Here is a 22816-nt window from a genome sequence, read left to right as displayed (position 1 = left end):
AACCAAAGAAAGGAGACAACCCAAATATTCATTAGAGCCAAGCAGATAAACAAAACGTGGTACATACATGCAGAGTTTCAGTTTGGGTCAGTGATGGATGGTGGTGATGGTGGTAAACATGTGAATGTACCTAATGCCATTGAATTGTACAGATTATGATGGCAAATTTATGTTATGTATAGTTTACCACAATTATATATATACAATCAAGAGGAAAATACATCTCTTTAAGGAAAGGGAAAAACAAGACTTTGTCAAATAGGTATGATAGTTGGGAACCTATAGGAAGTCAGAATCCTGTGAGATTCAAATGCTGAATTCTTGCCGGGTGGGGAATAGGTGACAGGGAAGGTACGTTCAGAGAAACTCCTGATTGACAAAGAACAGAGTCCACTATGTGTTTTGGGGTTTTTCTCCCTATCTCCTCTATGTGCCAGGAGGGAAAGTACCTGCTAGGAAGAGGGAGTAACATAGCAGTTAAAGTACTATCTGCAAGAAAGCAAATCAAAGGCTGAATGAAAGCATCTGTGGAAGTTTTGGAGGCCAATACAAAAGTAATAACTCATGAAAGACAAGTCCCAGACATGTTCAGTGTGCAAACATCATATATAAAGAAGAAAGATTCTTCTGAAAACATGAAGACCAAAATAAGTCAATATGGTGATGACATTTAGTAATGGTGGTACTAAAATGGAATCCAAGAGCTTAATTCTTTGATTCTGATGGTTCTCAACACTGAGTTAATAAAGATGCCCAAGCCCTATCCACCACCCCCTCAGTTCTGATTCAGTTGATAATAGGGTGAGCTTAGGCACTTTTTTCAAGCTCCCCAGATGATTCTAATGTGTAGCCAAGGTTAAGAATCACTGCGACTCTTATTCTAAGTCAGTGTCTCCTAAAACATGGCCAAGAGATCACTCACGTTGGAATCACCTGGGTTCTTGTTTAAAATGTAAGTTCTGGGGGCTCTGTCCCCAAGGCCAAGTATAGTGCCTTTTTTTTTTTTTTTTTAGAGAGGGAGGGGCAGAGGGGGACAGAGGAAGAGGGAGAGAGAGAATCTTAAGGGGGATGCACACCCAGCATTGAGCCCAACACGGAGTTCAATCTCACAACCCTGAGATAATGACCTGAGTCGAACACTTAATTGATTGAGCCACCCAGGCTAAGAACACTACATTTTTTTTAAAGATTTTATTTATTTATTTGACAGACAAGAGACATAGCAAGAGAGGGAACACAAGCAGGGGGAGTGGGAGAGGGAGAAGCAGGCTTCCCGCTGAGCAGAGAGCCCAATGTGGGGCTCGATCCCAGGACCCTGGGACCATGACCTGAGCCAAAGGCAGACAGACGCTTAACGACTGAGCCACCCAGGCGCCCAAGATTTTTTAACTAGTACTCTCAATGAGTCTTGAACAGAGTGAAGTTTGAGAAAAATGGTCTAAATGGTGTCTCACTTTGTTATAAATAATTTGGACTGGCTAAATAAAGATATTTTGATAGAAGATATTGGCTATATTTGTGATTATCCATAAAGACTTGCACCTGTGCCTGGCATGAACCACTGGGGTTCCATACAGAACAATCCACTGGAATTGCAGGCCTGCCTCTTAGGAAGAAATAATTGGCTTACAGAGACAAATGTTATCCTGCAACCTAAAGTGAGGGCAAAACCTCAGAAATGTTCACTCTTGTGTTTACCCTCCCGATTTGCTAAAATTCTTTTGCCATTTATTTAATAAACACACCTTAATTGATCCAAGAGCCCCAATTGCTACTTCAGGTGGCAGTATCACTGGTTTGGCATAGGTACCACCAATCTAAAAAAAAAAAAAGGAAGAGTAGAAAAATTAAGCTTTTGAGGAACAAATGGCAAATGAAATATATTTTTAATTGAGCATATGATCAGAAATCTTAAGATATGATTTGTGAATTTGAACATCTCTATTACTCACTGATCCAATGTTGGAAAGAGTAAATGTTCCTCCTGTAAGATCAGTGGTACTGAGCTGACCTGCAGAGCCCAATTTCTGAAGGCGGTTCAACTCAGTGGCGATCTCAAATATGGAGCAGATCTGGACGTTTTTCACATTAGGGACAATCAAACCCTGCTCAGTATCCATTGCTATCCCAATGTTGTGAGAAGCCTAAAAAGAAAAAAATTATATAGTAGGCCTTTTCATAAGTTAACAGAAAAGAAAGGACCAACCTTCACTGTCATAAAAACAACCAAAACCTATTTCTATAAGATTGATGACGATTTAAAGAATTTTTAAAGAATTTTAAAAAGATTTTTTGGAAAAAATAATTTTTTGTCAGTAAGAATATTGGGCAACAGGCTATTTCCATTCATTATTAGTAGCTATATAAGCTGGTGGATATAATAAGACTTTCTGGGGAATATTTAACAATATGTACCAACATTTATAAAACTTTATGTTAAGGAGATAAATACAGAGTATGTAGAGATATACAGGGATATTGAGTTCAGACTGTGAGTACGAGAAACTGCGAAGTGTTTATCAATAATAGGCTAAATAAATAACAAAATGATATTTATTGACATGTTATGATATCAATAAAGTGAAAAAGAAGTAAGTTTAAAAACATTTAAGTTAATGGGGAGCCTGGGTGGCTCAGATGGTTACGCATCTGCCTTCAGCTCAGGTCATGATCCCAGGGTTCTGGGGTCGAGCCCTGCATCGGGCTTCCTGCTCAGCGAGGAGCCTGCTTCTCCCTCGCCCTCTGCTTGTGCTCTCTCGCTCTCTCTGTCAAATACATAAATAAAATCTTAAAAAAAAACAAAAGTTAAATAAAACAATATGTATAAAAACACATTATTTTTTTTAAAGTATATGAAAATAAAATCCTGGAAGCATGCACATCTCAATATTAACAGTGAGTTTTCTTAGGGTCATGAGATTGAAGGTAAAGATAGTTACTTTCTCGTCTGAATTTTTTGCAACAAATATATACTTAATCAGGAAATTGAATTAATCATATGGGAAGATTTTATTTATTTTATTTACTAATTTATTATTATTATTTTTTAAGATTTTACTTATTTATTTGACACAGAGAGACATAGCAAGAGAGGGAACACAAGCAAGGGGAGTGGGAGAGGGAGAAGCAGGCTTCCCGCTGAGCAGGGAGCCCAATGTGGGGCTCAATCCCAGGACCTTGGGATCATGACCTGAGCTGAAGGCAGACCCTTAACGACTGAGCCACCTAGGCGCCCCTATTATTATTATTTTTAAGTAGTCTTCACACCCCCCGTGGAGCCTAATGCGGGGCTTGAACTCACAACCCTGAGATTAAGACCTGAGCTGAGATCAGGAGTTGGATACTTAACTGACTGAGCCACCCAGGTGCCCCTCATGTGGGAAGATTTAAGATCTGACCCCTTAAAATATCTAAGTTCACGATTAGGTAGAAATATAAATAAGTATTAGCATCCCCAAAACAGTTCTCAGTCTTCACTGAGATAATAAATAATAAATCTTCACTCCAAACAGAAGAGTTCATTCAAATGAATTCATACTTTCATTACTTTTCCTATTTCCGTTCAAATTATTCTTCTTTTAAAAACTGCAGGAACTCCATTCTGAGAGAGGTCATCTCTTTGAGGGGAGGGTATGTAGAAGGGTTAACATAATCCACTGCCTGACAGCCATTTATTTCCATTATTTTAAGCAATAAACCAAAGGGGCTTAAAAAATGGAACTCCATATATCTGAACAATATCATTAGTAACCAGTAAAACCAACAATAACAAATTATAATTCAGTTTAATATTTCATCCCATACCTTTAATTCTAGTCTAAAAAAAAATCACTATTCGAGGTACAAAAGAAGCTTTTCCAACCTATAAGCACAACTGCACCATTTTCTATTTATAACAAGAACTTTTCCACAACATATAGCCAACCTTATAAGTTATGTTCTGGCAGTTTTCATCCACAGAAGCATTAAGGATAGGAAACTGTAGTAGTCCCAAGGAAGCAGCCTGCTTAACAGAAAGAGAATGCAACATTAGCACTCTTAACTCAGAAAGGGAATTGGAAGCAATAAAGGGTGTGAGGGAGGGAGAGAACCCTTATTTACACTGAGCTTAACTTTTAGTATTCATGTACCGAGGCATATTACTGCCAATGTTACCTTCAAGCAGTGTGCAACTAGGTCACCCTAATCACTTAAGAATAAAAGATAAAGTCATCAGGCAGCTTGTCAACATCAAGGAGATTTTCAAAATAAGTGTAGAGACTGACCAAAGTACCAAACAAAATGTCTAAATTCTACGTAAGAATTTTACATGTAGAATCTTACATGAGAAGCAAATTTGAAGTTCAAAAACACCCTGAATTAAAACAGAAAGGCAGTAAGCTGTTTCCCTGTGTCGAAAGAACAAGCACTAAGGGTTTCCAAGGGCACTGACCATTAGAGGCTAGTGTTCCATTTGGTGTCCTTGGCCAAGTGAAGGGTACAGCTGGTGTGAATGTTTACTTATAGGCCACCTCCCTGAATTGATAGCATTTATGATTCTCTCCTCTGCTTTCTTCTCCCTTCGTCTTTTTTCCTTTTTTTTCTTCTTACTCAGTACCATTCCTCTTCTGTCCATATTCAGATTTTCTTAACTGTCCCTCAAATGTTCTTTATACCTGTTTTAATGCCCATCCAGGATCTAATCAAAGTTCACTCATTGCATTTGGTTGTCATGCCTTGTATTACATTTAAAAAACAGGTAAATAAAAATGCTTAAGATTGTCCTTAAAATCCACTCCCCACCCTGGCCTTCATCTGGTCCAATTAAGAGTTCTTTATATGCACTGTGTTAAATGTTATTTTTGTCTGTGGGTCAGTGGTCGGAAAAAAAATCATTTCCTTGACCTAGAGAGTTAAGGCAAGTTTTACTAAGCATTTGATTTGACAACTATAACTTAAATCTTCTTTATATAAAAATCCATAATTAAGGTTTGTTACACATAAAAACAGTATTTTGAGTGCAATCCAAATTTTGTAAAAGAAAAAACAAGGTGTGTGTCCCTAGATAAGAGGTAATTTTTTTCCCTATACAATACATAGTATATTCCGAATGTTCTGAAACTTACATAAAGGCAGAAGAAAAGATCATTTTAAAACAAAGCACACTCAATTTTATTTTCAAAATAAAGATCAGGTATTTCATTCAGACTGGAACGATGAAGACAAATGATAATAAAACAAATTCAGTATATTAAAAAGCTGGTCTCTCCTCGCTTCTAAACCAACGTCACCAGTGTCACGTGTTTTTGTCACTTGTCACTCACATATTTTTAACTCTCCATTTTCCAGCTCTTTCCCTCAGCCTACAGATCTGTTCCGGTTTTTCCAGGAGGGGGGAGGGCAGATGGAACCTTTCCTTAATCTACCCTGAACAACCACCATACCTGCCCTCTGTGCCTATGCTCCATCTGCCTTTTACCAGATACTTCTATTTTTTTTTTAAGATTTTATTTATTTATTGATGGAGAGAGACACAGCGAGAGCAGGAACACAAGCAGGGGGAGTGGGAGAGGGAGAAGCAGGCTCCCCGCCGAGCAGGGAGCCCGATGCGGGGCTCGATCCCAGGACCCTGGATCAGGGCCCGAGCTGAAGGCAGATGCCCAACAACTGAGCCACCCAGGTGCCCCTACATCTAGTGTCTCTTCTTCCTTGATTTCTATTCATCCAACAAATAACTGGAATCAAGCTTCTACCTCAACAATACTTTATTCTATCAGTTCTGGTTCCGCCATTCATGACCTCTTAATTACTAATCCAATAGACTGTTCCCATCCTAACTTTTGTAATTCATTTTTAAGTAATCTCCACACTCAACGTGGGGCTCAAACTCACTCTCCCGGGATCAAGAGTCACATGCTCTACTAACTGAGCCCCCATCACAACTTTTTTCTTCCCTCTTGGTGTGAGAGGATGAATGAATGGCCCCAGTGGTTCATGCCTCTCTCGTATCCATGCCCTTTGGTGGTGCTCAGCACAAGCTGACTCTGAGCTCAGTCATGTGACTTGCTTTGGTCAATGAGACAAGAACAAATGTGATGCAGCAGAGCTTGGAAAAAGTGCTGGAGCATTTCTGCTTCCTCTCTTCATCCCTGCTAGTACTATGAGACCACATGCAGGCTAGCAGGCTGGGGAGCTGAGAAAGACATAAGGCAGAGAAACGAGTCATCCCTGCCAAAGCCATCTTACACTAGCCCACCCCCACCAACCTACTAGCTGTCTGCAGACACAGAAGTAAGCTCTGTCAAGATTAGCAAACTGGCCCTGCCTGCCTATGGACTCATGAGAAATAATAAATGGCTGTTATATCAAACCACTAAATTTGGGAGTGGCCTGTTATACAGCAAGAGATACACTTTGGCTTCTAGGAGATACTTTCCTGGTTTTTCTGTCATCTTACCACTGATCCCATTCACTCTCTTCCACTCTTTGCCAAATCCACTGCTATCTACCCCTTAAACACTGATGTAAAATCTCTAGCCTTCTTTTCTTCTCATTTGCACACAATTTAGGGTGATTTCATCCACCTGCTTCAATGACTGTGTTTTTAAAAATGACTCTATAGCTAAAATACAGCCCAGATGTCTCATTTATAGACATCTATTATATCTCATGTTCACAGACCAATCACTTAGCTGTTCGGGTAGCTGCTGAAATGCTGGAGATAAAGAACAGTGTGTGCCCCATGAGGCTCAGCACGCAGGGAAGAGAAAATGGAGCAAACATTTGCGCACTGCACCGAGATAAAGTGCAACGGGAAACAGGAATATTTAACTCAAACTGTGACAGCCAAAGAAAGCTTCTGGAGGAGGCTATTCCTGAACAGAATTTGGCACTTAGGATGTGCAGGTATTTGATCAAAGGAGGAGGGGGCGTTTCATGTGAAGTCACATACTCTAACAACTATGGAGGCTTAATCCGACCAGAACAGAAGGAGTGAGTGCCTGAGACATGAAGCTGGAGAGGTGGGAAGCAGAGGCTTGTGATCCTATTTATATGCCAAATTCAGGGAGTTAGCAACTGACCTGAAGACAATGAAGGAGACCACTGGAAAGAATCAGGGCACAATATAGTACTTTCATTTATAGAAGATTCGTCTTGGTGCAGTATGCAGAAAGGGCTGGAGGGAAGGCACACTGGAGTCAGAGACACCAGTATGCATTTTTGAGTAAAACAGACCAGAACCGGAAAGTTAGCTTCTCCACTTAGCTATATATCCTTGACAAGTTTCTCAACTTCTCTAAGCCCTAATTTCCTTAAGCGGAAAGTGGGAATAGCAGTATCTGCATGTCAGGGTTATTCTGAGAATTAAGAGATGATGTATACAGCATGCTCAGTACATGGTCTGCTACATGATACCTGCTTCATAAATGGTTGTTAATATGAGCTAGACACTGAGCTGCTTATGGTCAATTGACAGTATGGTTTTATACTGGTCTCAAGGCCTAGAAACAATTCCCAGGACCCTCAATGTAAGTTTGTTGAATAAATGAAAATGAATACATGTCAAGTGATATGCAAGATCAATACCAAGTCTTGTTATAGTTCAAATCTGGATTTCGCTGGAGTGATCATTTCAGAATTAAAGGCTTTACTTAACTGGCAAGACAATCCATTACCTAGCTCAAAGAGATGAGCTGGTAAAAATATGACACAAATTTTAATTTTATAAATTCCTAAGAAACAAAGAAATAGTGCACTTGTACATTTTTCTAACTATATGACATGGTGAGAAGTAATATTTGTATAGTTAACATATTGCATATTTGCAAAACAAAATTTTAATGTCCTATTCAAGCCCTGTTTGAAATGAATGAAATCTCACCTTTAAGAAGAAGGGCATAAAGGTGAGTTTAATTCCACGAGCAAAAGCAATGGGTTTTAATTCTTCTCTTAACTTAACCAGTTCAGTAAGGTCAACTTCATCACAATATCCAAAGTGAGGTATCTTCAGGGCTGCAGACATGGTCTTGACCATTGCCTTGTGAAAGCCTAGAAAACATTAAATATATATGAATCATATATATTTATTTATTTGAGAGAGAGAGCGCATGTGCAGGTGTGCGCATGCGGGATGGTGAGGGAGAGAGAAACGCTGAGCAGACTCAGCGTTGTGCATAGAGCCCAAGGCAGGCTCGATCTCATAACCCTGAGGCCATGACCTGAGCTGAAACCAAGAGTTGGATGCTTAACCAACTGTGCCACCCAGGCATCCCAGATTTACATGTATTTTTTAATTCTTTCTTTTTAAGGTTTATTTATTTGAGAGAGAGAGGGAGGGAGGGAGAGCAAGAGAGCATGCAAGCCCCAGTGGGCAGAGGGGCAGAGGGAGAGAATTTCAAGCAGATTCCCCACTGAGCCCAAGGTGGCTTGGTCTCATGACCCGGAGACCCTGACCTGAGCTGAAAATAAGAGTGGGACACTTAAGACACTGAGCCACCCAGGGCCCCTATATTTTTAAAATTCTTAAATCCTTTAAACCTTTTTACTAAAATTGAGGGTTTTCTTTTTTTTTTTTAAGATTTTATTTGTTTATTTGACAGACAGAGAGACAGTGAGAGAGGAACACAAGCAGGGGGAGTGGGAGGGAGAAGCAGGCTTCCCGCTAAGCAGGAAGCCCAATGCGGGGCTCGATCCCAGGACCCCGGGATCATGACCTGAGCCGAAGGCAGATGCTCAATGACAGAGCCACCCAGGTGCCCCAAAATTGAGGGTTTTCTAATGTCATTTACTTTTTCAACTAAACTCTCCCCCTCAAGCCTACCATCTTCATTATGCAGTTGAAAGACACTAATTCCAATGCTGGAGCACTGACTTCAGCATAGTACCCAGTGTCAAGTGTAATGATATTAAGAGGTAACTGCCTTTAATGCTGTAGTATATCAAAAAAATATGTATAAAAGGATGCAAGCCATGTATTTACTTACTGGCTTTCTTGCAAAGCCATACTTCTGGATGTTAATCCCCCTAAGAGTTTATAAATAACAAATCAGAGCTAGTTATTTTGAAGCTAACTAAAAATTATGTTTGTAACATCCTGAGTCTTTAAAAAGAACAATTATCAGTATATAAGTTTATATTCCAAGAAACCTGCTAACATATTGCTCTTCAGAAATTAACAGTAGAGGGGTGCCTGGGTGGCTCAGTCGTTAGGCACCTGACTTCAGCTCAGGTCATGATCCCGGGGTCCTGGGATCGAGTTCTGCATCGGGCTCCCTGCTCAGCGGGAAGCCTGCTTCTCCCTCTCCCACTTTCCCTGCTTGTGTTCCCTCTCTTGCTGTGTCTCTGTCAAATAAATAATAAAATCTTTAAAAAAAACAAACAAATAGAAATTAACAGTAGAAATTGAAACATTTCCTGGAAAAACTATATTATTTCACCATTTAAAAAAGTATGATGAATTTGAACTTTCCCCTCAGTAAGAATTGAAAACACCATATTATATACCTGGATCTTTGAGGAAAATTTCCTCAAATAACTTGTAGTAGTGCCTTACATTACTGTTATTACCTTTTATGGGTTCTGTTTTATCTTTGCCTGTGAATACTGGAGGTTTTGATATTGGTATAGGAATAGTTCTGTCTTTTGGTTTTGGTGGAGGTGGCACTATTTCAGCTTTTGGCGAAGGAGGTAATATAGCTCCAGTCTGCTTTTCCAAATAGTTGAGAATATCTTCTTTAAGTATTCTGCCATCTTTTCCTGAGCCAACAACTTCACTCAGCTTAATCTAAAAAAAAAAAAAGACATTTTAATGTTAAAAATAAAAAAATAAAACCGATGTGGGAAACAAAGGCAAAAGAAAGAAGAAATGAAAGAAAAATGATTAAATTTCCTTACTACCTTCAGCCCACTGACAAGTCCTTGAGACAGGCAGAGTGACATTCCTCTAGTAACTCAGCTGCCTCGATGTTAATACTTTGCTAAGGGCAAAAGGCAATCTTAGCTTAACATTATCTGGACCCCAGGATCCTGTAAACTGTCTTTAACATATAAAAATTCCTTTGAAAACTTCCTTTATCTCTACCCCTCAGATACATGTTGGCAATCATCCCCCAAGCACATGGTCTACTGATACACATCTGAAGGGTCTCATGACTAGGGTTTTATTAGACAGTAATGAATAACCTTTTCCCAACAATAGCTAGCCCCTTGAAGGTCCTGGAAACCTAGCTTCCAAAATTCCTTAGACTTATGCTATCCCGAACCCCATCCCAACTTGAAAGTATATGAAGAGCCACTCCTCATGACCCCAGTGTAGCTCTTCCTGCCCATGGGTCCTGTCCCCAAGCTTTAATAAAACCACCTTTTTGCACCAAAGACATCTCAAGAATTCTTTCTTGACTGTTTGCTCTGAACCCCAACATTTTCCTACATCAAAAACTATCTAGAAATAAATATATCCATCATTAAAATCTCTAAATGGCATTTATTGATTGATTGATTGATTGATTTTATTTATTTATTTGACAGAAAAAGACAGCGAGAGAGGGAACACAAGCAGGGGGAGTCGGAGAGGGAAAAGCAGGCTTCCCGCGGACCAGGGAGCCCGATGCAGGGCTCGATCCCAGGACCCTGGGATCATGACCTGAGCCGAAGGCAGACGCTTAACGACTGAGCTACCCAGGCGCCCCTCTAAATGGAATTTAATCAATTGAAGGTAAAAATAATCTCTGCCCAATATAAATTTGTATAAGGAAATAACATTTTTATTATCTTAATAGAATGCTATAAACTACAGCTACCCTCCGTATGTAATCATTTGTTACTTTTTTATTCATTTGTTACTTTTGTATATACTGTTCATTTGCCCATGTGGTAACAATGCAGTATCTACATTGTATATAATCCATACCTATGAAAACTTACATTTTATAAACAGTCAACTATTTTTAAAGTTCTTGCATAGTTCTTATTAGATTTTTTTTTTTTTTACTTTTGGAGACTATATAAGAATGGAAAATTAAACACTATAAGCAAATGTAGACCAATGTTTCTGACCTTTTGTAGAGAGCTAGATGGATTCGCTCATGTCAAGCAGTGGCATAAGCAGCCAAAGGCATCGCAGCTAAGACCAGAAATCACCAAAACTAGCGCAGTACTAAGGAGACAATCTGGAAGGTCATGCAAACCTGGAAGAACCAGGAACTAGTAGTCATCAGAACCAGAAGAGGCCTGCCAAGGCCTAAGACTAATTAACCTTTAAAAAGGTTAGACATCTATAGCAGACTCTGCAGATGCTGACCCTTCCACATCTGACTGCATTAAAAAGGCAACTGCCACCAAAGGTTCACCTGACTGATTTCTGAACATAAGAGATCCTCCACTGCCCGACCATAGTAAGCAGTCTGTGCCAAGTGCTGACCCAGACCAGACGGAGTCCTCATCTCAACCGTGCTCTCAGGGACTGACCTGGTATTTGGTTTGTTAACTTCTTACCCCTTACTGTATCCTGTTGGTTGTGTGACTTTATATTTGTACTTTTTCTTGTGTGACGTGTATGAAGCCAAGTTAAATGCGTAGCAAAATGTCATTGAGTTTGTGGGCGCCTGGGTGGCTCAGTTGGTTAAGCGACTGCCTTCAGCTCAGGTCATGATCCTGGAGTCCCGGGATCAAGTCCCACATCGGGCTCCTTCCTCGGCAGGGAGTCTGCTTCTCCCTCTGACCCTCTTCCCTCTCGTGCTCTCTATCTCTCATTCTCTCTCTCTCAAATAAATAAAATCTTAAAAAAAAAATGTCATTGAGTTTGGAATCCTGAACTTGCTTTACAATTATGTTAACCTTGCTTTGTGATTGAAGAAAGCTGACACCATGGAAAGACACAACTCATGTACATGCCTTTATAGCATATTCGAGACAACTTGGCCATCAATCAGTAAACTAGTAACAGTTAAAATAATCATCATACAAAAGCTCTCTTAGTTTTTTTTCCTCATAGTTGTTTAAGTACAAAACACTGAAATTAATTTTACTGAGTAAATTAAAATTTACTGTGAGTTTCTCAGCCCAAGTGTCAAATATATGTTTTATTGTTTCTTCTGTTTTTCTTTTTAAAATTTTATTTACTTGAGAGAGAGAGAGAGCATGAGCACGAACAGGGGGAGGGGCAAAGGGAGAGGGAGAGGGAGAGGGAGAGGGAGAAGCAGACTCCCCACTGAGCAGGGAGCCCAACAGGGACTTGATCCCAGGACCCGGGGATCATGACCTGAGCCAAAGGCAGATGCTTAAGGACTGAGCCACCCAGGCGTCCCTTATTGTTTCTACATAATAATAAATGACATAATTCCACTTTCCACTAGATACTCATTGTGAGATTGTGATTTATAATAAGAATACTTTTAGTCTTCCTCCCCATTTCTGGCACGGAGCTCCTAAAATCCCTGAAAGGACCTGGGAAAAGAGGTCTCTTTTGTTATGTTAATGAACTTTTGAAAAGTCCTTAGGGAGCTAAAAATGGAGCCTGGTTGCCAGGGGAACCAATCTTGTGATAAGTTTGAAACTTTCAGTACCCCTACTCCAAACTGGGAGGGGTAGGAGGTTGAATCATTTGTCAATGGACAATGATTTAATCAGTCATGACTATGTAATGAAGCCTTCAAAGAAAACCCAAAAGAGCTGGGTTTAGAGAGCCTCTAGGTTGTGTGCACATGGAGATTTGGGGAGAGTGGCACACCCAGAGAGGGCATGGAACCTCTATGCCTCTTTCCACATACCTTGCTCTGTGTCCCTCCACCTGGCTGTTCTAGAGTTGTATTCTTTTATAATAAATCGGTAATCTAGTGAATAAATGGGTCTCCTAAATTCTGTGAGCTGCTCTAGCAAATTAATCAAACCCAAAGAGGGGATTGTGGGGACCTCTCATCCAGAGCCAATAGGTCAGAAGTACAGGTAATAACCTGGGCTTGAGATGGGCATGCTGAGTTGGAGGGGGGGTCAATGGAAACTCCTGTCTGTAGCCAGCCAGTCAGAGGCATAGGTTATCACCTGACTGTCTGAAGTGTTGTAGGGGAGGGTGGGCAGTCTTGCAGGAATGAATCATTAACCTGCCAATTCTGACACTATCAACAGACTGTGTCAGAATTGACCTGAATTGTAGCTACCCAGTTGGTGTCCAGAGAATTGCTGCTTGTTGTGGGAACCATCCCCACCCCCAATACACACATTGGAACTGGGTCCAGGAACCTAAAAGGTTCGGGATTCTCTCTGGAAACACTGTGATCTGGCTTTATTTAATCCCCTTCTATGTTTGGTACAGAGATAAAGTATTCTCGTTAAATTTAATTCTCTTTAAATAAAAAGACACATAAGCTTAAATGATAGCCTCATACTTACTGTGTATTTATTAATTTCTCAGGGTTAAGTCCTGCATCATTTGTATTAGTGCTTCTCTAAGGATGACTTCAGAAGAATAAAGGACTTTATCATGTCAAACTTAGTTTATAACAAAGAATACTGAGGATTTAAATAATTTTTAGGTAATTTCAAATAACTGTAAATGACATTGGTTTTTAATTTTAAAACAAACTCAATTCATAAATATGTAAACTGCAAAAAAAGAAAAGGTGATTTACAATAAGTAATCTAGTAATTTCTGGTAATTATACAAATCTTCTACTTATTATATACATCTTTAAGAAATGGTATAGGAAAGCCAAATCATGCATTGCTACAGGTAGTTTTGCTTTTTTCTTTTTAATTTTATTTATGTATTTGAGCTACAGTGAGAGAGCGAGACAGAGCATGAGGGGAGTGGGCGACAGAGGGAGAAGCAGCCTCTCCACGGAGCAGGGAGCCTGACATAGGGCTCAATCCCAGGACCCTGGGATCATGACCCAAGCCAAAGGCAGACGCTTAACGACTGAGCCATTCAGGTACCCCGGTAGTTTTTCTATATAATTAAGAAAAACATTAGTAAAATACTTCATAACTTTCAAAGTAATACATAACATCAATCTTCCATCTGATGCCCTTACCAATGTAGTGTTCCACCTTATTTCTCTTTTCTATTATGCTAAATAGTCTTCATATTTGAACACATTTAATCACTACATAAATTTTCATTAAGGGTTTAAAACATAATTTACCCAGGGGCGCCTGGGTTGGCTCAGTTGGTTGAGTGCCCCGACTCTTGGTTTGATCTCACGGTGCTGGGATCAAGCCCCCACGTTGGACTCCATGCTCAGGGCAGTCTGCTTATTCCTCTCCATTTGCTCCTCCCCCTGCTCTCTCATAAATAAATAAAATCTTTAACATAATTTACCCAAGCATATCCCTCATTTTGAACCCGTATATGCCTTCTCATTTTGACTGTAGAAAACACTTGGAAGAATGTATCCTAAATTATTTCCTTGGGATAGTCTCCCAATGGTAGGATAAGTGACTGAAGGGATATGAACATTTTGATGACTCATTACATATTTCTAAAATGTACGCTTTTGTTTTTTCCCACTGTAACTTTACCTCTCTCAAAAACAGACAAAAACCCTGCATTATGGGGCGTAGTGCAAAGAACCCAAGTTTGAAAAACAACAGATGTGTTCAAATCCCCAGTTCAGCTACTGACTTGACTTGAGGCAATTAATCAACTTCTCTGCCCTTTCTCATCCTACCCTGCAGGACGGCTGTGAGGATTAGAGAGAATGTGTGTGTACACAGTGTCTGACTCATAAATGCTTAAGTAATGGATGCAATCATTGTTGAGGCAGTATATCATGATTAAGGGTACTGGTTTTGGAGTCACAGAGCCTCACTTCAGAATCCTGGCTCCACCACTGTGTTAGCTGTGTGACCCTGGACTTGTTACTTCACCTCCCCAAGTCCCCAAATAGCCCCCATAACTTACAGCTTTACTGTAAAAATTAAATGAGATAATGTGTACATACTGATTCCAGTACCTGGGAGCCACTTAGCCCTGGGTAAGCACGAATGACTGACTGTTAACAGGGAATTCAAAAGGCTGGTCTCCAAGTCTCAAGTCAGTACAATTTCAATGGTTTTCCCTAACCCCACTGGATCAGATCCTTGAGACCACATGCTTGCCCAGCCCATTTCCCTTCTCTCTCTTTCTCTCTATCTGCTTCCCTCATTCCCAGAAAAGTTGTTCCTTCCTTCAATCAATCCATCACATCCATCCAAATCCCTGTCTCAAGCTGGCTTCTAGGGGACCTGATCTAAGACACTAGTATTTACAAATGTGCAATAGATGGTAGCCCTGACTATTATTTAGCTCTAAGGAAAAATTATAAAACCACACTGCTCAATTAATCAAAAGTAGTAAGTTTGCAATTTCTTGTTTCTCACTGGTGCTTTTCTGCAGCAATCACTTTTCAGTAACATACGTTATCATTTTTCTCTAACCTCAACTTGAGCCATCTCTTCATGGAATAGTTGGCTAACTTTTCACTGATACAAATGTATATTTTCTAGGTAACCTCACACTTAAATATTAAGACAACTCACATTGTTTTCCATTGCTAGGCGGCGAACTGCAGGAGTTGCCAGTGTTTTTTGGCCCTTTATCTCTTGGTGTGTGTGTTCATCATGCGACACAGCAGGAGTTTCAACCACATCTTCTTCTGAATCTGGTCAACAAGGTAAAATTTTACTCTTTAGTTGAAAATATTAAAAAATAAAAACAAGCTTCGTGGCTTGTAATATATAAATAAATTCAACTTAAAAGATATAATCAAAAGCATACTAGTCAGGCTACTTCAAAGTGGGAAGACACAACTTCACAATGGGAAACAAACGGGGTGGGGGGGAAGGGGGTATTGGCACCTAGTGCTGTGGAATATTTATTATTACCTGGTGTTTACTTCATTTCTGTTAGAATCATGCAGCAGCTACAAGTTAAAAAATGAGAGCTTCTTCAATAAATTTTTAAACGTTTTGTATTTTAAACACTTCCCTAATAAATTTCTCATTTATATTTACAAATAGTATAGAGTAAGAATCAAATGTGAGGCAAATGACATGAAAGAATCATATAAAAATCTGTGACAATCTTAAAACGCTTTCCTAAAATAATAAAGCATGTAACATTTTTCTCTGCTTTGAATACGGCTTAAGGAAGGCTGTGGAAGATTTTATTTTCATGGCTAATGCTAATTTGGTTGATCTAGTCTCTAAATCTAGATAGATGAAAAACTACCCCAGGCTATTAGCATGTATTTCTGCAACCAAAATAAAATTTTTGAGAGCATTTAATTGTCTGATGCTTGGAAATCCATGCTGTACAGCAGAAATCTCTGTGGTAATGAGTGAATAAGAGACTAAGCCTCTGAAAGCAGGCAACTGAATTTGCTCTGACATTCCATTCAAAGCAAATAATTCTTCGCTGCTGTGCCTATGGAAAGACAATCTCTTCATTCCTCCTCACTGGTCTATGAACTGGCCAGGTGGAGCTCTCCAAGTTCCCCTAAAGGTGAGGAAGGCAAAACAAAACAAAACTTGTATTGAGCATGCAGGGTAGCAGAATATGCCACCCCAAATATGCCACTTTTGTATACTGATTATTTTGAACTGTAGGCACCTGACAAATAGCAAATGCAGGGAAAGGCATTCCCTAAACTCTCATGTGCCTAAAGACAGATCTTCCAGAAGGAACTCAACTGTCATAAATCCCTTCCCCAGGAGTTTCATCCACCAGGGAAGACTGACTGCCATCACAGGAGGGACTAGAAATAAGCACTACACTCAAACTTTGGCCCAAATTGTCATACCTCCCATCTGTTCTCTAAGGGCCCATTCACCTTCCTGAAAAACTACTTACTCTCCCCTAAGAAGCCAACATCCCACTTCCTCATTCCCTATCAAAATGATACTTAAGCCTAAACTCTAAAGCCACCTCTGTGAGTTACTCATCTTTCCCTGGGTGTCTCCCATGTATAGATGAGGTATACATGTTAATAAACTTCTATTTTTCTCTTGTTAATCTGTCTTTTATTATAGGAAGTCTCAGCTAAGAACTCAGAAGGTTAGTGGGATAACTATTTTTCCTCCCCCACAAGCACCTATTATATGTCAAATACTGCACTACATATGCAATATCATAATTTAATCTTCATTCCAACTATGTAAGATAGGTGTTATTATCCCATTCTATGGATTAAAAAAATTTGACACTTGAAAGGTGAAAGGATTGGCTTAAGTTCACACAGCTAAGAAAGTGTGAAGAGCTGGGATTCATTCCTAGGGCTGCCTTGCCCTGTGCTGTTTCCATTAGTTCACGACCCTAGTAAATTTTCTTGGTGGTCACAGAAGCTAGAACACAGCTCCTATTGTTCAAGGTATAGTTCTGTTGCAGTTTGAGACACTCTGTAGTATTGTCCACATCTGTTAAAGTTACTGGAGAAACTAGTAAGAAAAATGAGCGTTAGGAACCAAGATGCAAAGGGAAACCAAGGGGATTCAATTGTAGGAATTCCAAATAAAACCTGAATTAATGTGTATTTGCTGGAATATGACAAATGTATAAATGCCCAGAAATATCCAACAGTTACATATTTCCAAAAGATCATTGAATTTACTGTTACCTTTCTGAAAAACATTCTGATATTACATTATATATTATTTGTAGTAGTCAGGTAGTTGTTGGAAGCAAGCTCCCTTCTGCACTAAAATACCACCTTACTACATAGGACTTTAAATCATTTTCTGAGTTTTTTATACATATTTTCTTTTATGATCGCAACACTGTTAGAGGAATGCAGGGCATATTTCTCAATTTTATCAATGTAGAAAGAGACTCTAAGAGGCGATGGAGTTAAGGCTAACCTAAAATTTCATAACTCTCCCCCAAGTAAAGTGATTTTCAGGATTCTAGCACTATACTCTAATATGTGGGATTTTATTCTTTCAGTAGTGGATTTAGAATATACAGTTTTAAGAGCCTTACTTAAATGTTTAAAAAGAACAAAAAGACTGGTAAATAAGCACTTTTTGTCACGAAAACTGTCAATGTTGCCAGAATTCTTCATGTGATGCAAATTTATAATAGAACTATTATTTCAGATTAACTAAATAAAAAAGTAATTCGAATCAGTAAAAATATTAAAACTGAAGTTGCAATATTCTTAGGTATTTTAAGAACTAAGTAGTCAATTAATTCACTTAATTGGGGAAATTCTTGTAGAAAAAATGTTTTGAAATACTAAAGCACTCAAGGGTGTTTGAAACAATTGTTTCATAAAAAGTTTTAAACTTTTCTCTCTGCAAAACTGCTTAGGAAGACCTTTCCTTGTAGAACAAATGTAAACTTTAGTTTAGGTCTTAAATAAATGATCGTAAGTTGAGAACTAATGATACTCAAACCAACGAGATCCTACTGCATTTTCTTTTTCACAACAAATTATTTAAACAGCTAATTCAATCAGTTCAATCTACAACTGGCTGAACAAAACTAAGTTATAGCTACCATTCATGCCCACTTACTATGCCCAGGCATTACATTCTGCAATTTATGTATTTAGTTTAATTTAATTAAATGACATGCTATGTTCTTAGAATGGTTTTATGTCAAAGACTTTTTTTTTTTAAGATTTTATTTATTCGTTTATTTATTTGCAAGAGAGGGAGAGAGACAGCGTGAGTGGGGTGGGGGGTGAGGGGGGAGGGCAGCAGAGGGAGAGGGACAGGAGGACTCCGTGCTTAGCACAGAGCCCTGCGTGGTCAAAACCAAGAGTCAGACACTCAACCAACCAAGCCACCCAGGCACCCCTGAAAGAGCTTTTCTTTAACTCAGAACACTGTATTAATCCTGGTAAACATTTTAATATTATAAACTCTTTGTGGGGTGGTGCCTGAGTGGTGCAGTTGGTTAGACTTTTGCCTCTTGGTTTCGGCTCAGGTCATGATCTCAGGATCGTGAGATTGAGCCCCATGCTGGGCTCAGCACAGAGTCTGCTTCAGATTTTCTCTCCCTCTCCCTCTGTCCCTCCCACTCATGCTCTTTCTATCTAAATAAATAAATCTTAAAAAAATAGATTATAGACTCTGTGGGACACCTAGTTTATGTTGTTATAGCAGATTTTCATAAATATGCATATGAACAGTGCTAGAAATTCAGTCCCAGTGTTCTAGATGCAGAATGGAGCTGATACTCATAGTCTCTGAATAGAATTTTCAGTGTAACAAAGTGGTTAGGAATACAGGCTTCAGAATTAAACAGAGCTGGGGTCAAATCAGAGTTCCACCAGTTACTAACTACGTGACGTGACCGCAGGCAAGATATTAAACCTCTGTGGGTCTCAATGGTGCATGTGTCAAATTCAAATAATAATCCAAATAACTTAATCTACATGATTATATGAAATAATATATATATAGCATTAGCACAGAGAAAGCATTCAGTCAATGATAGGCAGTGATGCTAAAGGATAGAATTCCGCTATAGCTTATGTTCCTCCCTCTCTTTCCTTAATACTTCCCCATGGTGGCAAGACTCCTCAGTTAGGACTAATCAGGTATAGGGGTGGTGGTCAGACATCCTGACAACCTAATTCCGCACATAGCTTTAGGATCAGAATACCTAAAACAGCTGACACACAGCCTCAGCATTAAAACTGTGCCCTTGCTCCAGAAAAAAGGAATTTAGACCCTTAACCAGATCCTACTTTCTCTTCTTTGTACCTCCTTCTTAACAAACTTAGTTATCGGTGTTCCCAGAAAGTTAGGAAGGAGAATTATGGCTGGGCACGATGATAATGCTAAGAAGTAGGCTAAAAAACCAAAAGCCAGATGCAGAATTGTATTGTTTCCAGAATAATAAATGTTCATTAGCATGTTTTTACATAATCAAAAAAAGATTCTAGGCTATACTCAATACCCTCACTTTAGGAAGGAGTAAAACATATAAAGTTAAAAAAAAACTAATGATTTCCCTCAAATAAATGATTTTGAGAAGTTGGTATAAAAAACTTCAGTTATTTAAAAAAGTGAGGAGCCATCTTACTTTGTGAAATAGACTAGAGAAAGCCAGGTTAGCTGTAAAAAGAATGCATGGCAATATACTTAAAACTGAGTTTCCAGCAGATAACACACTGAGACATGGAATAGCTTTGATATCATCTTGATAATATTAAATAACTGGATTTCAACTTGTAATACATATTTTTTAATAGTATATGTCTTGTAGTAAATGTGCTGCTGAAGTGAGCACAGAAGTATATGCCTTCTAAATGTCACACATACAAGGTGGCATAAGTTAGTCCAGTAAGCTCTTTTCAAGTGGAGGTCTGTCTACAGTCAAAGCACTCATAGGTAGGACTTAAGACATCACAAACAGAGTTTCCCTTCTCAGAATTATCCTGATACTCTGGCCTTGAAAAGCAGACAACACCATGTTACAAAAAAACAGTACCACAGAATATCATTTAAACAAGCACTGGAAGACAGGATTAATTTCCAATACTACTATTAAGATGTCTAGTTTTGATCTCTTATACCCTTGATAGTTCTATGCTATAATTATTTTCCCCCTGTAAAATGGAAATAATGTATCTTATACTCCTAAAAGATTTCTTGTTTGGTAATTTTCTGTAGTATAATATAGTATAATTATAGTATAACATAGTATAGTATAGTATAGCAGTATAGTATATAGTGTAATTCGTTTTACTAGCACTAAAGCAAAAAACAATATAAACAAATTGAATATTATTACAAATTCTTGCTTAAGAAGAGGTATACAAAATATTTAGAAATCTTTCCCATTTCTAAAATTAAAGAGAGGCATATATAAATGTCTCATTAAATTGAATCTACTGTTCTACAGGTTTGCTTATATATAGGTTATGATTCATAGTTTATTCTTATAGTAAAAAAATACAATAAAACATAAATATAAGAGCAAAAAGGTACATATACAAAATAAAATTACAATGTAAGGTAATTGTTCAGATTGCACTCTGACTAGCAAACAAAACAGAATAGCTAGCAAATGATCAGTTCTCTATGAGGAATATTAACAGATAATTTTTATTCTGAACATAATCTAAGCAATCTCACTTTTTACAGACATACAATAAACTGCACATACGTAAAATATAAAACTTGGTAACTTGAAATATGTATATACCCATAAACCATCACCACAATCAAGATAAGGAACATATCCACCACCCCCAAAAGATTCCTTATACCCAGGCAACCACTAATGAGTTTTCGGTCCTTATAGATTAGTTTGCATTTTCTAAAATTTTATGTACATAGACCATGCAGCATATTCTCTTTTTTGCCTGTTTTCTTTCACTCAGCATACATTTTTGAGATTCATTCATGCTACATAGGAGATTAATTTTTGTGAAACAATTCTCTAGAAAAAACACCCCTACTCTGAAATAGTTCTTTGACTTTGTATTTTGCTATATAACAAGACTTAAGTTGAATCTCATTGGAAATGGCAAAATAAACTCTAAAATCAAACAATAAAAACCCCGTTAAGTCTCAATTGTTTGCTTGTTCATATAAATAATTCATTTTTTTGGATGGCTTAGATTAGTATCTAATGTCTAGAGCACTTGACTGGGTGTTCTAATTTAGTGATATCCATAATAGTGTTCAGCATCTTTGTTTGTCTCAATTTGTGCCCAGAATGATGCTCCCTGGTGGTCTAGTGGTTAGGATTCAGCGCTCTCAGTTTGTGCCCAGAGTATAACCCTCTTGCCTTTTTAGGTCCTAATTTAATAATAATAATAATAATAATAATTTATTTTTTTAAAGATTTTATTTATTTATTTGACAGAGAGAGACATAGCAAGAAAGGGAACACAAGCAGGGGGAGTGGGAGAGGGAGAAGCAGGCTTCCTGCTGAGCAGGGACCCCGATGCGGGGCTCGATCCCAGGACCCTGGCATCATGACCTGAGCCGAAGGCAGACGCTTAACAACTGAGCCACCCAGGCACCCCAATAATAATAATTTAAAAAGTCATTGATCCATCAAAATAATTTTGTGTTTCAGGTAATTTTAAAAGGTAAATTCTTTTTCATTTTTAATATTCCTAAATCATGCCTTTCAATAGAAATTTGGAATCAAGATAATAGGAAGCACCCCTACTACCTAGATTATGGTCTCTTGTCTACTCCACATTAAAAGAACAAGAGCCCTGAAGAAATGGATAATTCCAGATCTCGGGTAGGGAACATACAAGGTGAGTCCCAATTATCTTCTCGTGCCAAAAGCAAGGAAACTTTTGAAAATTAATAAGGTCATGTTAAAAGGACACACAGGAGCCACCCTGAAAGGGTCACTCCTATTAACAATTTCAGCATGAAAAAGAACGATTATAGTAGATGTAACACAGTAAATCAACTGAATACACACAAAGAGAAAGTTGGAAATTTAGTATCACTATTAAAAGAACCTCCTTGGTAAGGGAAAAGAATTAAGCATTTATTCTGTCTTTCCAGTAGGAACTGTATTTCAGAGTAACTAATAGGTCCAAGTGATGAGGGTGAAGCTCCACTTTACAGAATAATGCCAGCTAATAATGTAAAAAGAATGACAGAATCAAAAAATCATCATTCCACAACCCCTAAAGCAAGTGCTGATTTAGGCAAGCATTCTCAAATGACTATAAACTATCTATATAATGCCAAAGTAAACCACATAGATAACTTCCAGGTCGCAAGAGGTAAAACATAACTACAGTGGAGGGGCAAGGGTATCATTATCCTAATTCACTATTTAAACTTAGTGTCACTATAGCAGGTCATCCAGATGTTATGTGTGTCTCGATGTGAAGCTATATGAAGTACACAATGTGATCCATGATGTATTCTAGCC

The 22816-nt window shown here is 38.5% G+C and overlaps 1 protein-coding gene across 3 annotated transcripts in view; it reads right to left on the bottom strand.

The window, feature by feature from the left end:
* DBT (dihydrolipoamide branched chain transacylase E2) overlaps positions 1 to 22816 on the bottom strand; it is a 53989-nt gene that overhangs the window by 7119 nt on the left and 24054 nt on the right. For 2 of the 3 annotated variants that reach the window (XM_028101920.2, XM_028101918.2), the window contains exons 5-10: positions 15493 to 15614; positions 9547 to 9763; positions 7862 to 8028; positions 3926 to 4006; positions 1953 to 2144; positions 1746 to 1817 (exon numbers count right to left, since the gene is read on the bottom strand). In XM_028101920.2, coding sequence (XP_027957721.1) covers positions 1746 to 1817; positions 1953 to 2144; positions 3926 to 4006; positions 7862 to 8028; positions 9547 to 9763; positions 15493 to 15614 — 851 coding nt within the window. The remainder of the gene's footprint in view (positions 1 to 1745; positions 1818 to 1952; positions 2145 to 3925; positions 4007 to 7861; positions 8029 to 9546; positions 9764 to 15492; positions 15615 to 22816) is intronic. The other variant, XM_028101919.2, reaches the window with a different exon arrangement.

Source organism: Eumetopias jubatus, unplaced genomic scaffold, assembly GCF_037043125.1.
Source record: "Eumetopias jubatus isolate StellerSeaLion01/CBP00866 unplaced genomic scaffold, mEumJub1_p1.0 scaffold_4, whole genome shotgun sequence".
NCBI classification, from domain to species: Eukaryota; Metazoa; Chordata; class Mammalia; order Carnivora; family Otariidae; genus Eumetopias; species Eumetopias jubatus.
The sequence above is the reverse complement of the archived record's forward strand: the minus strand, read 5'-3'. Positions and strand labels throughout refer to the sequence as shown.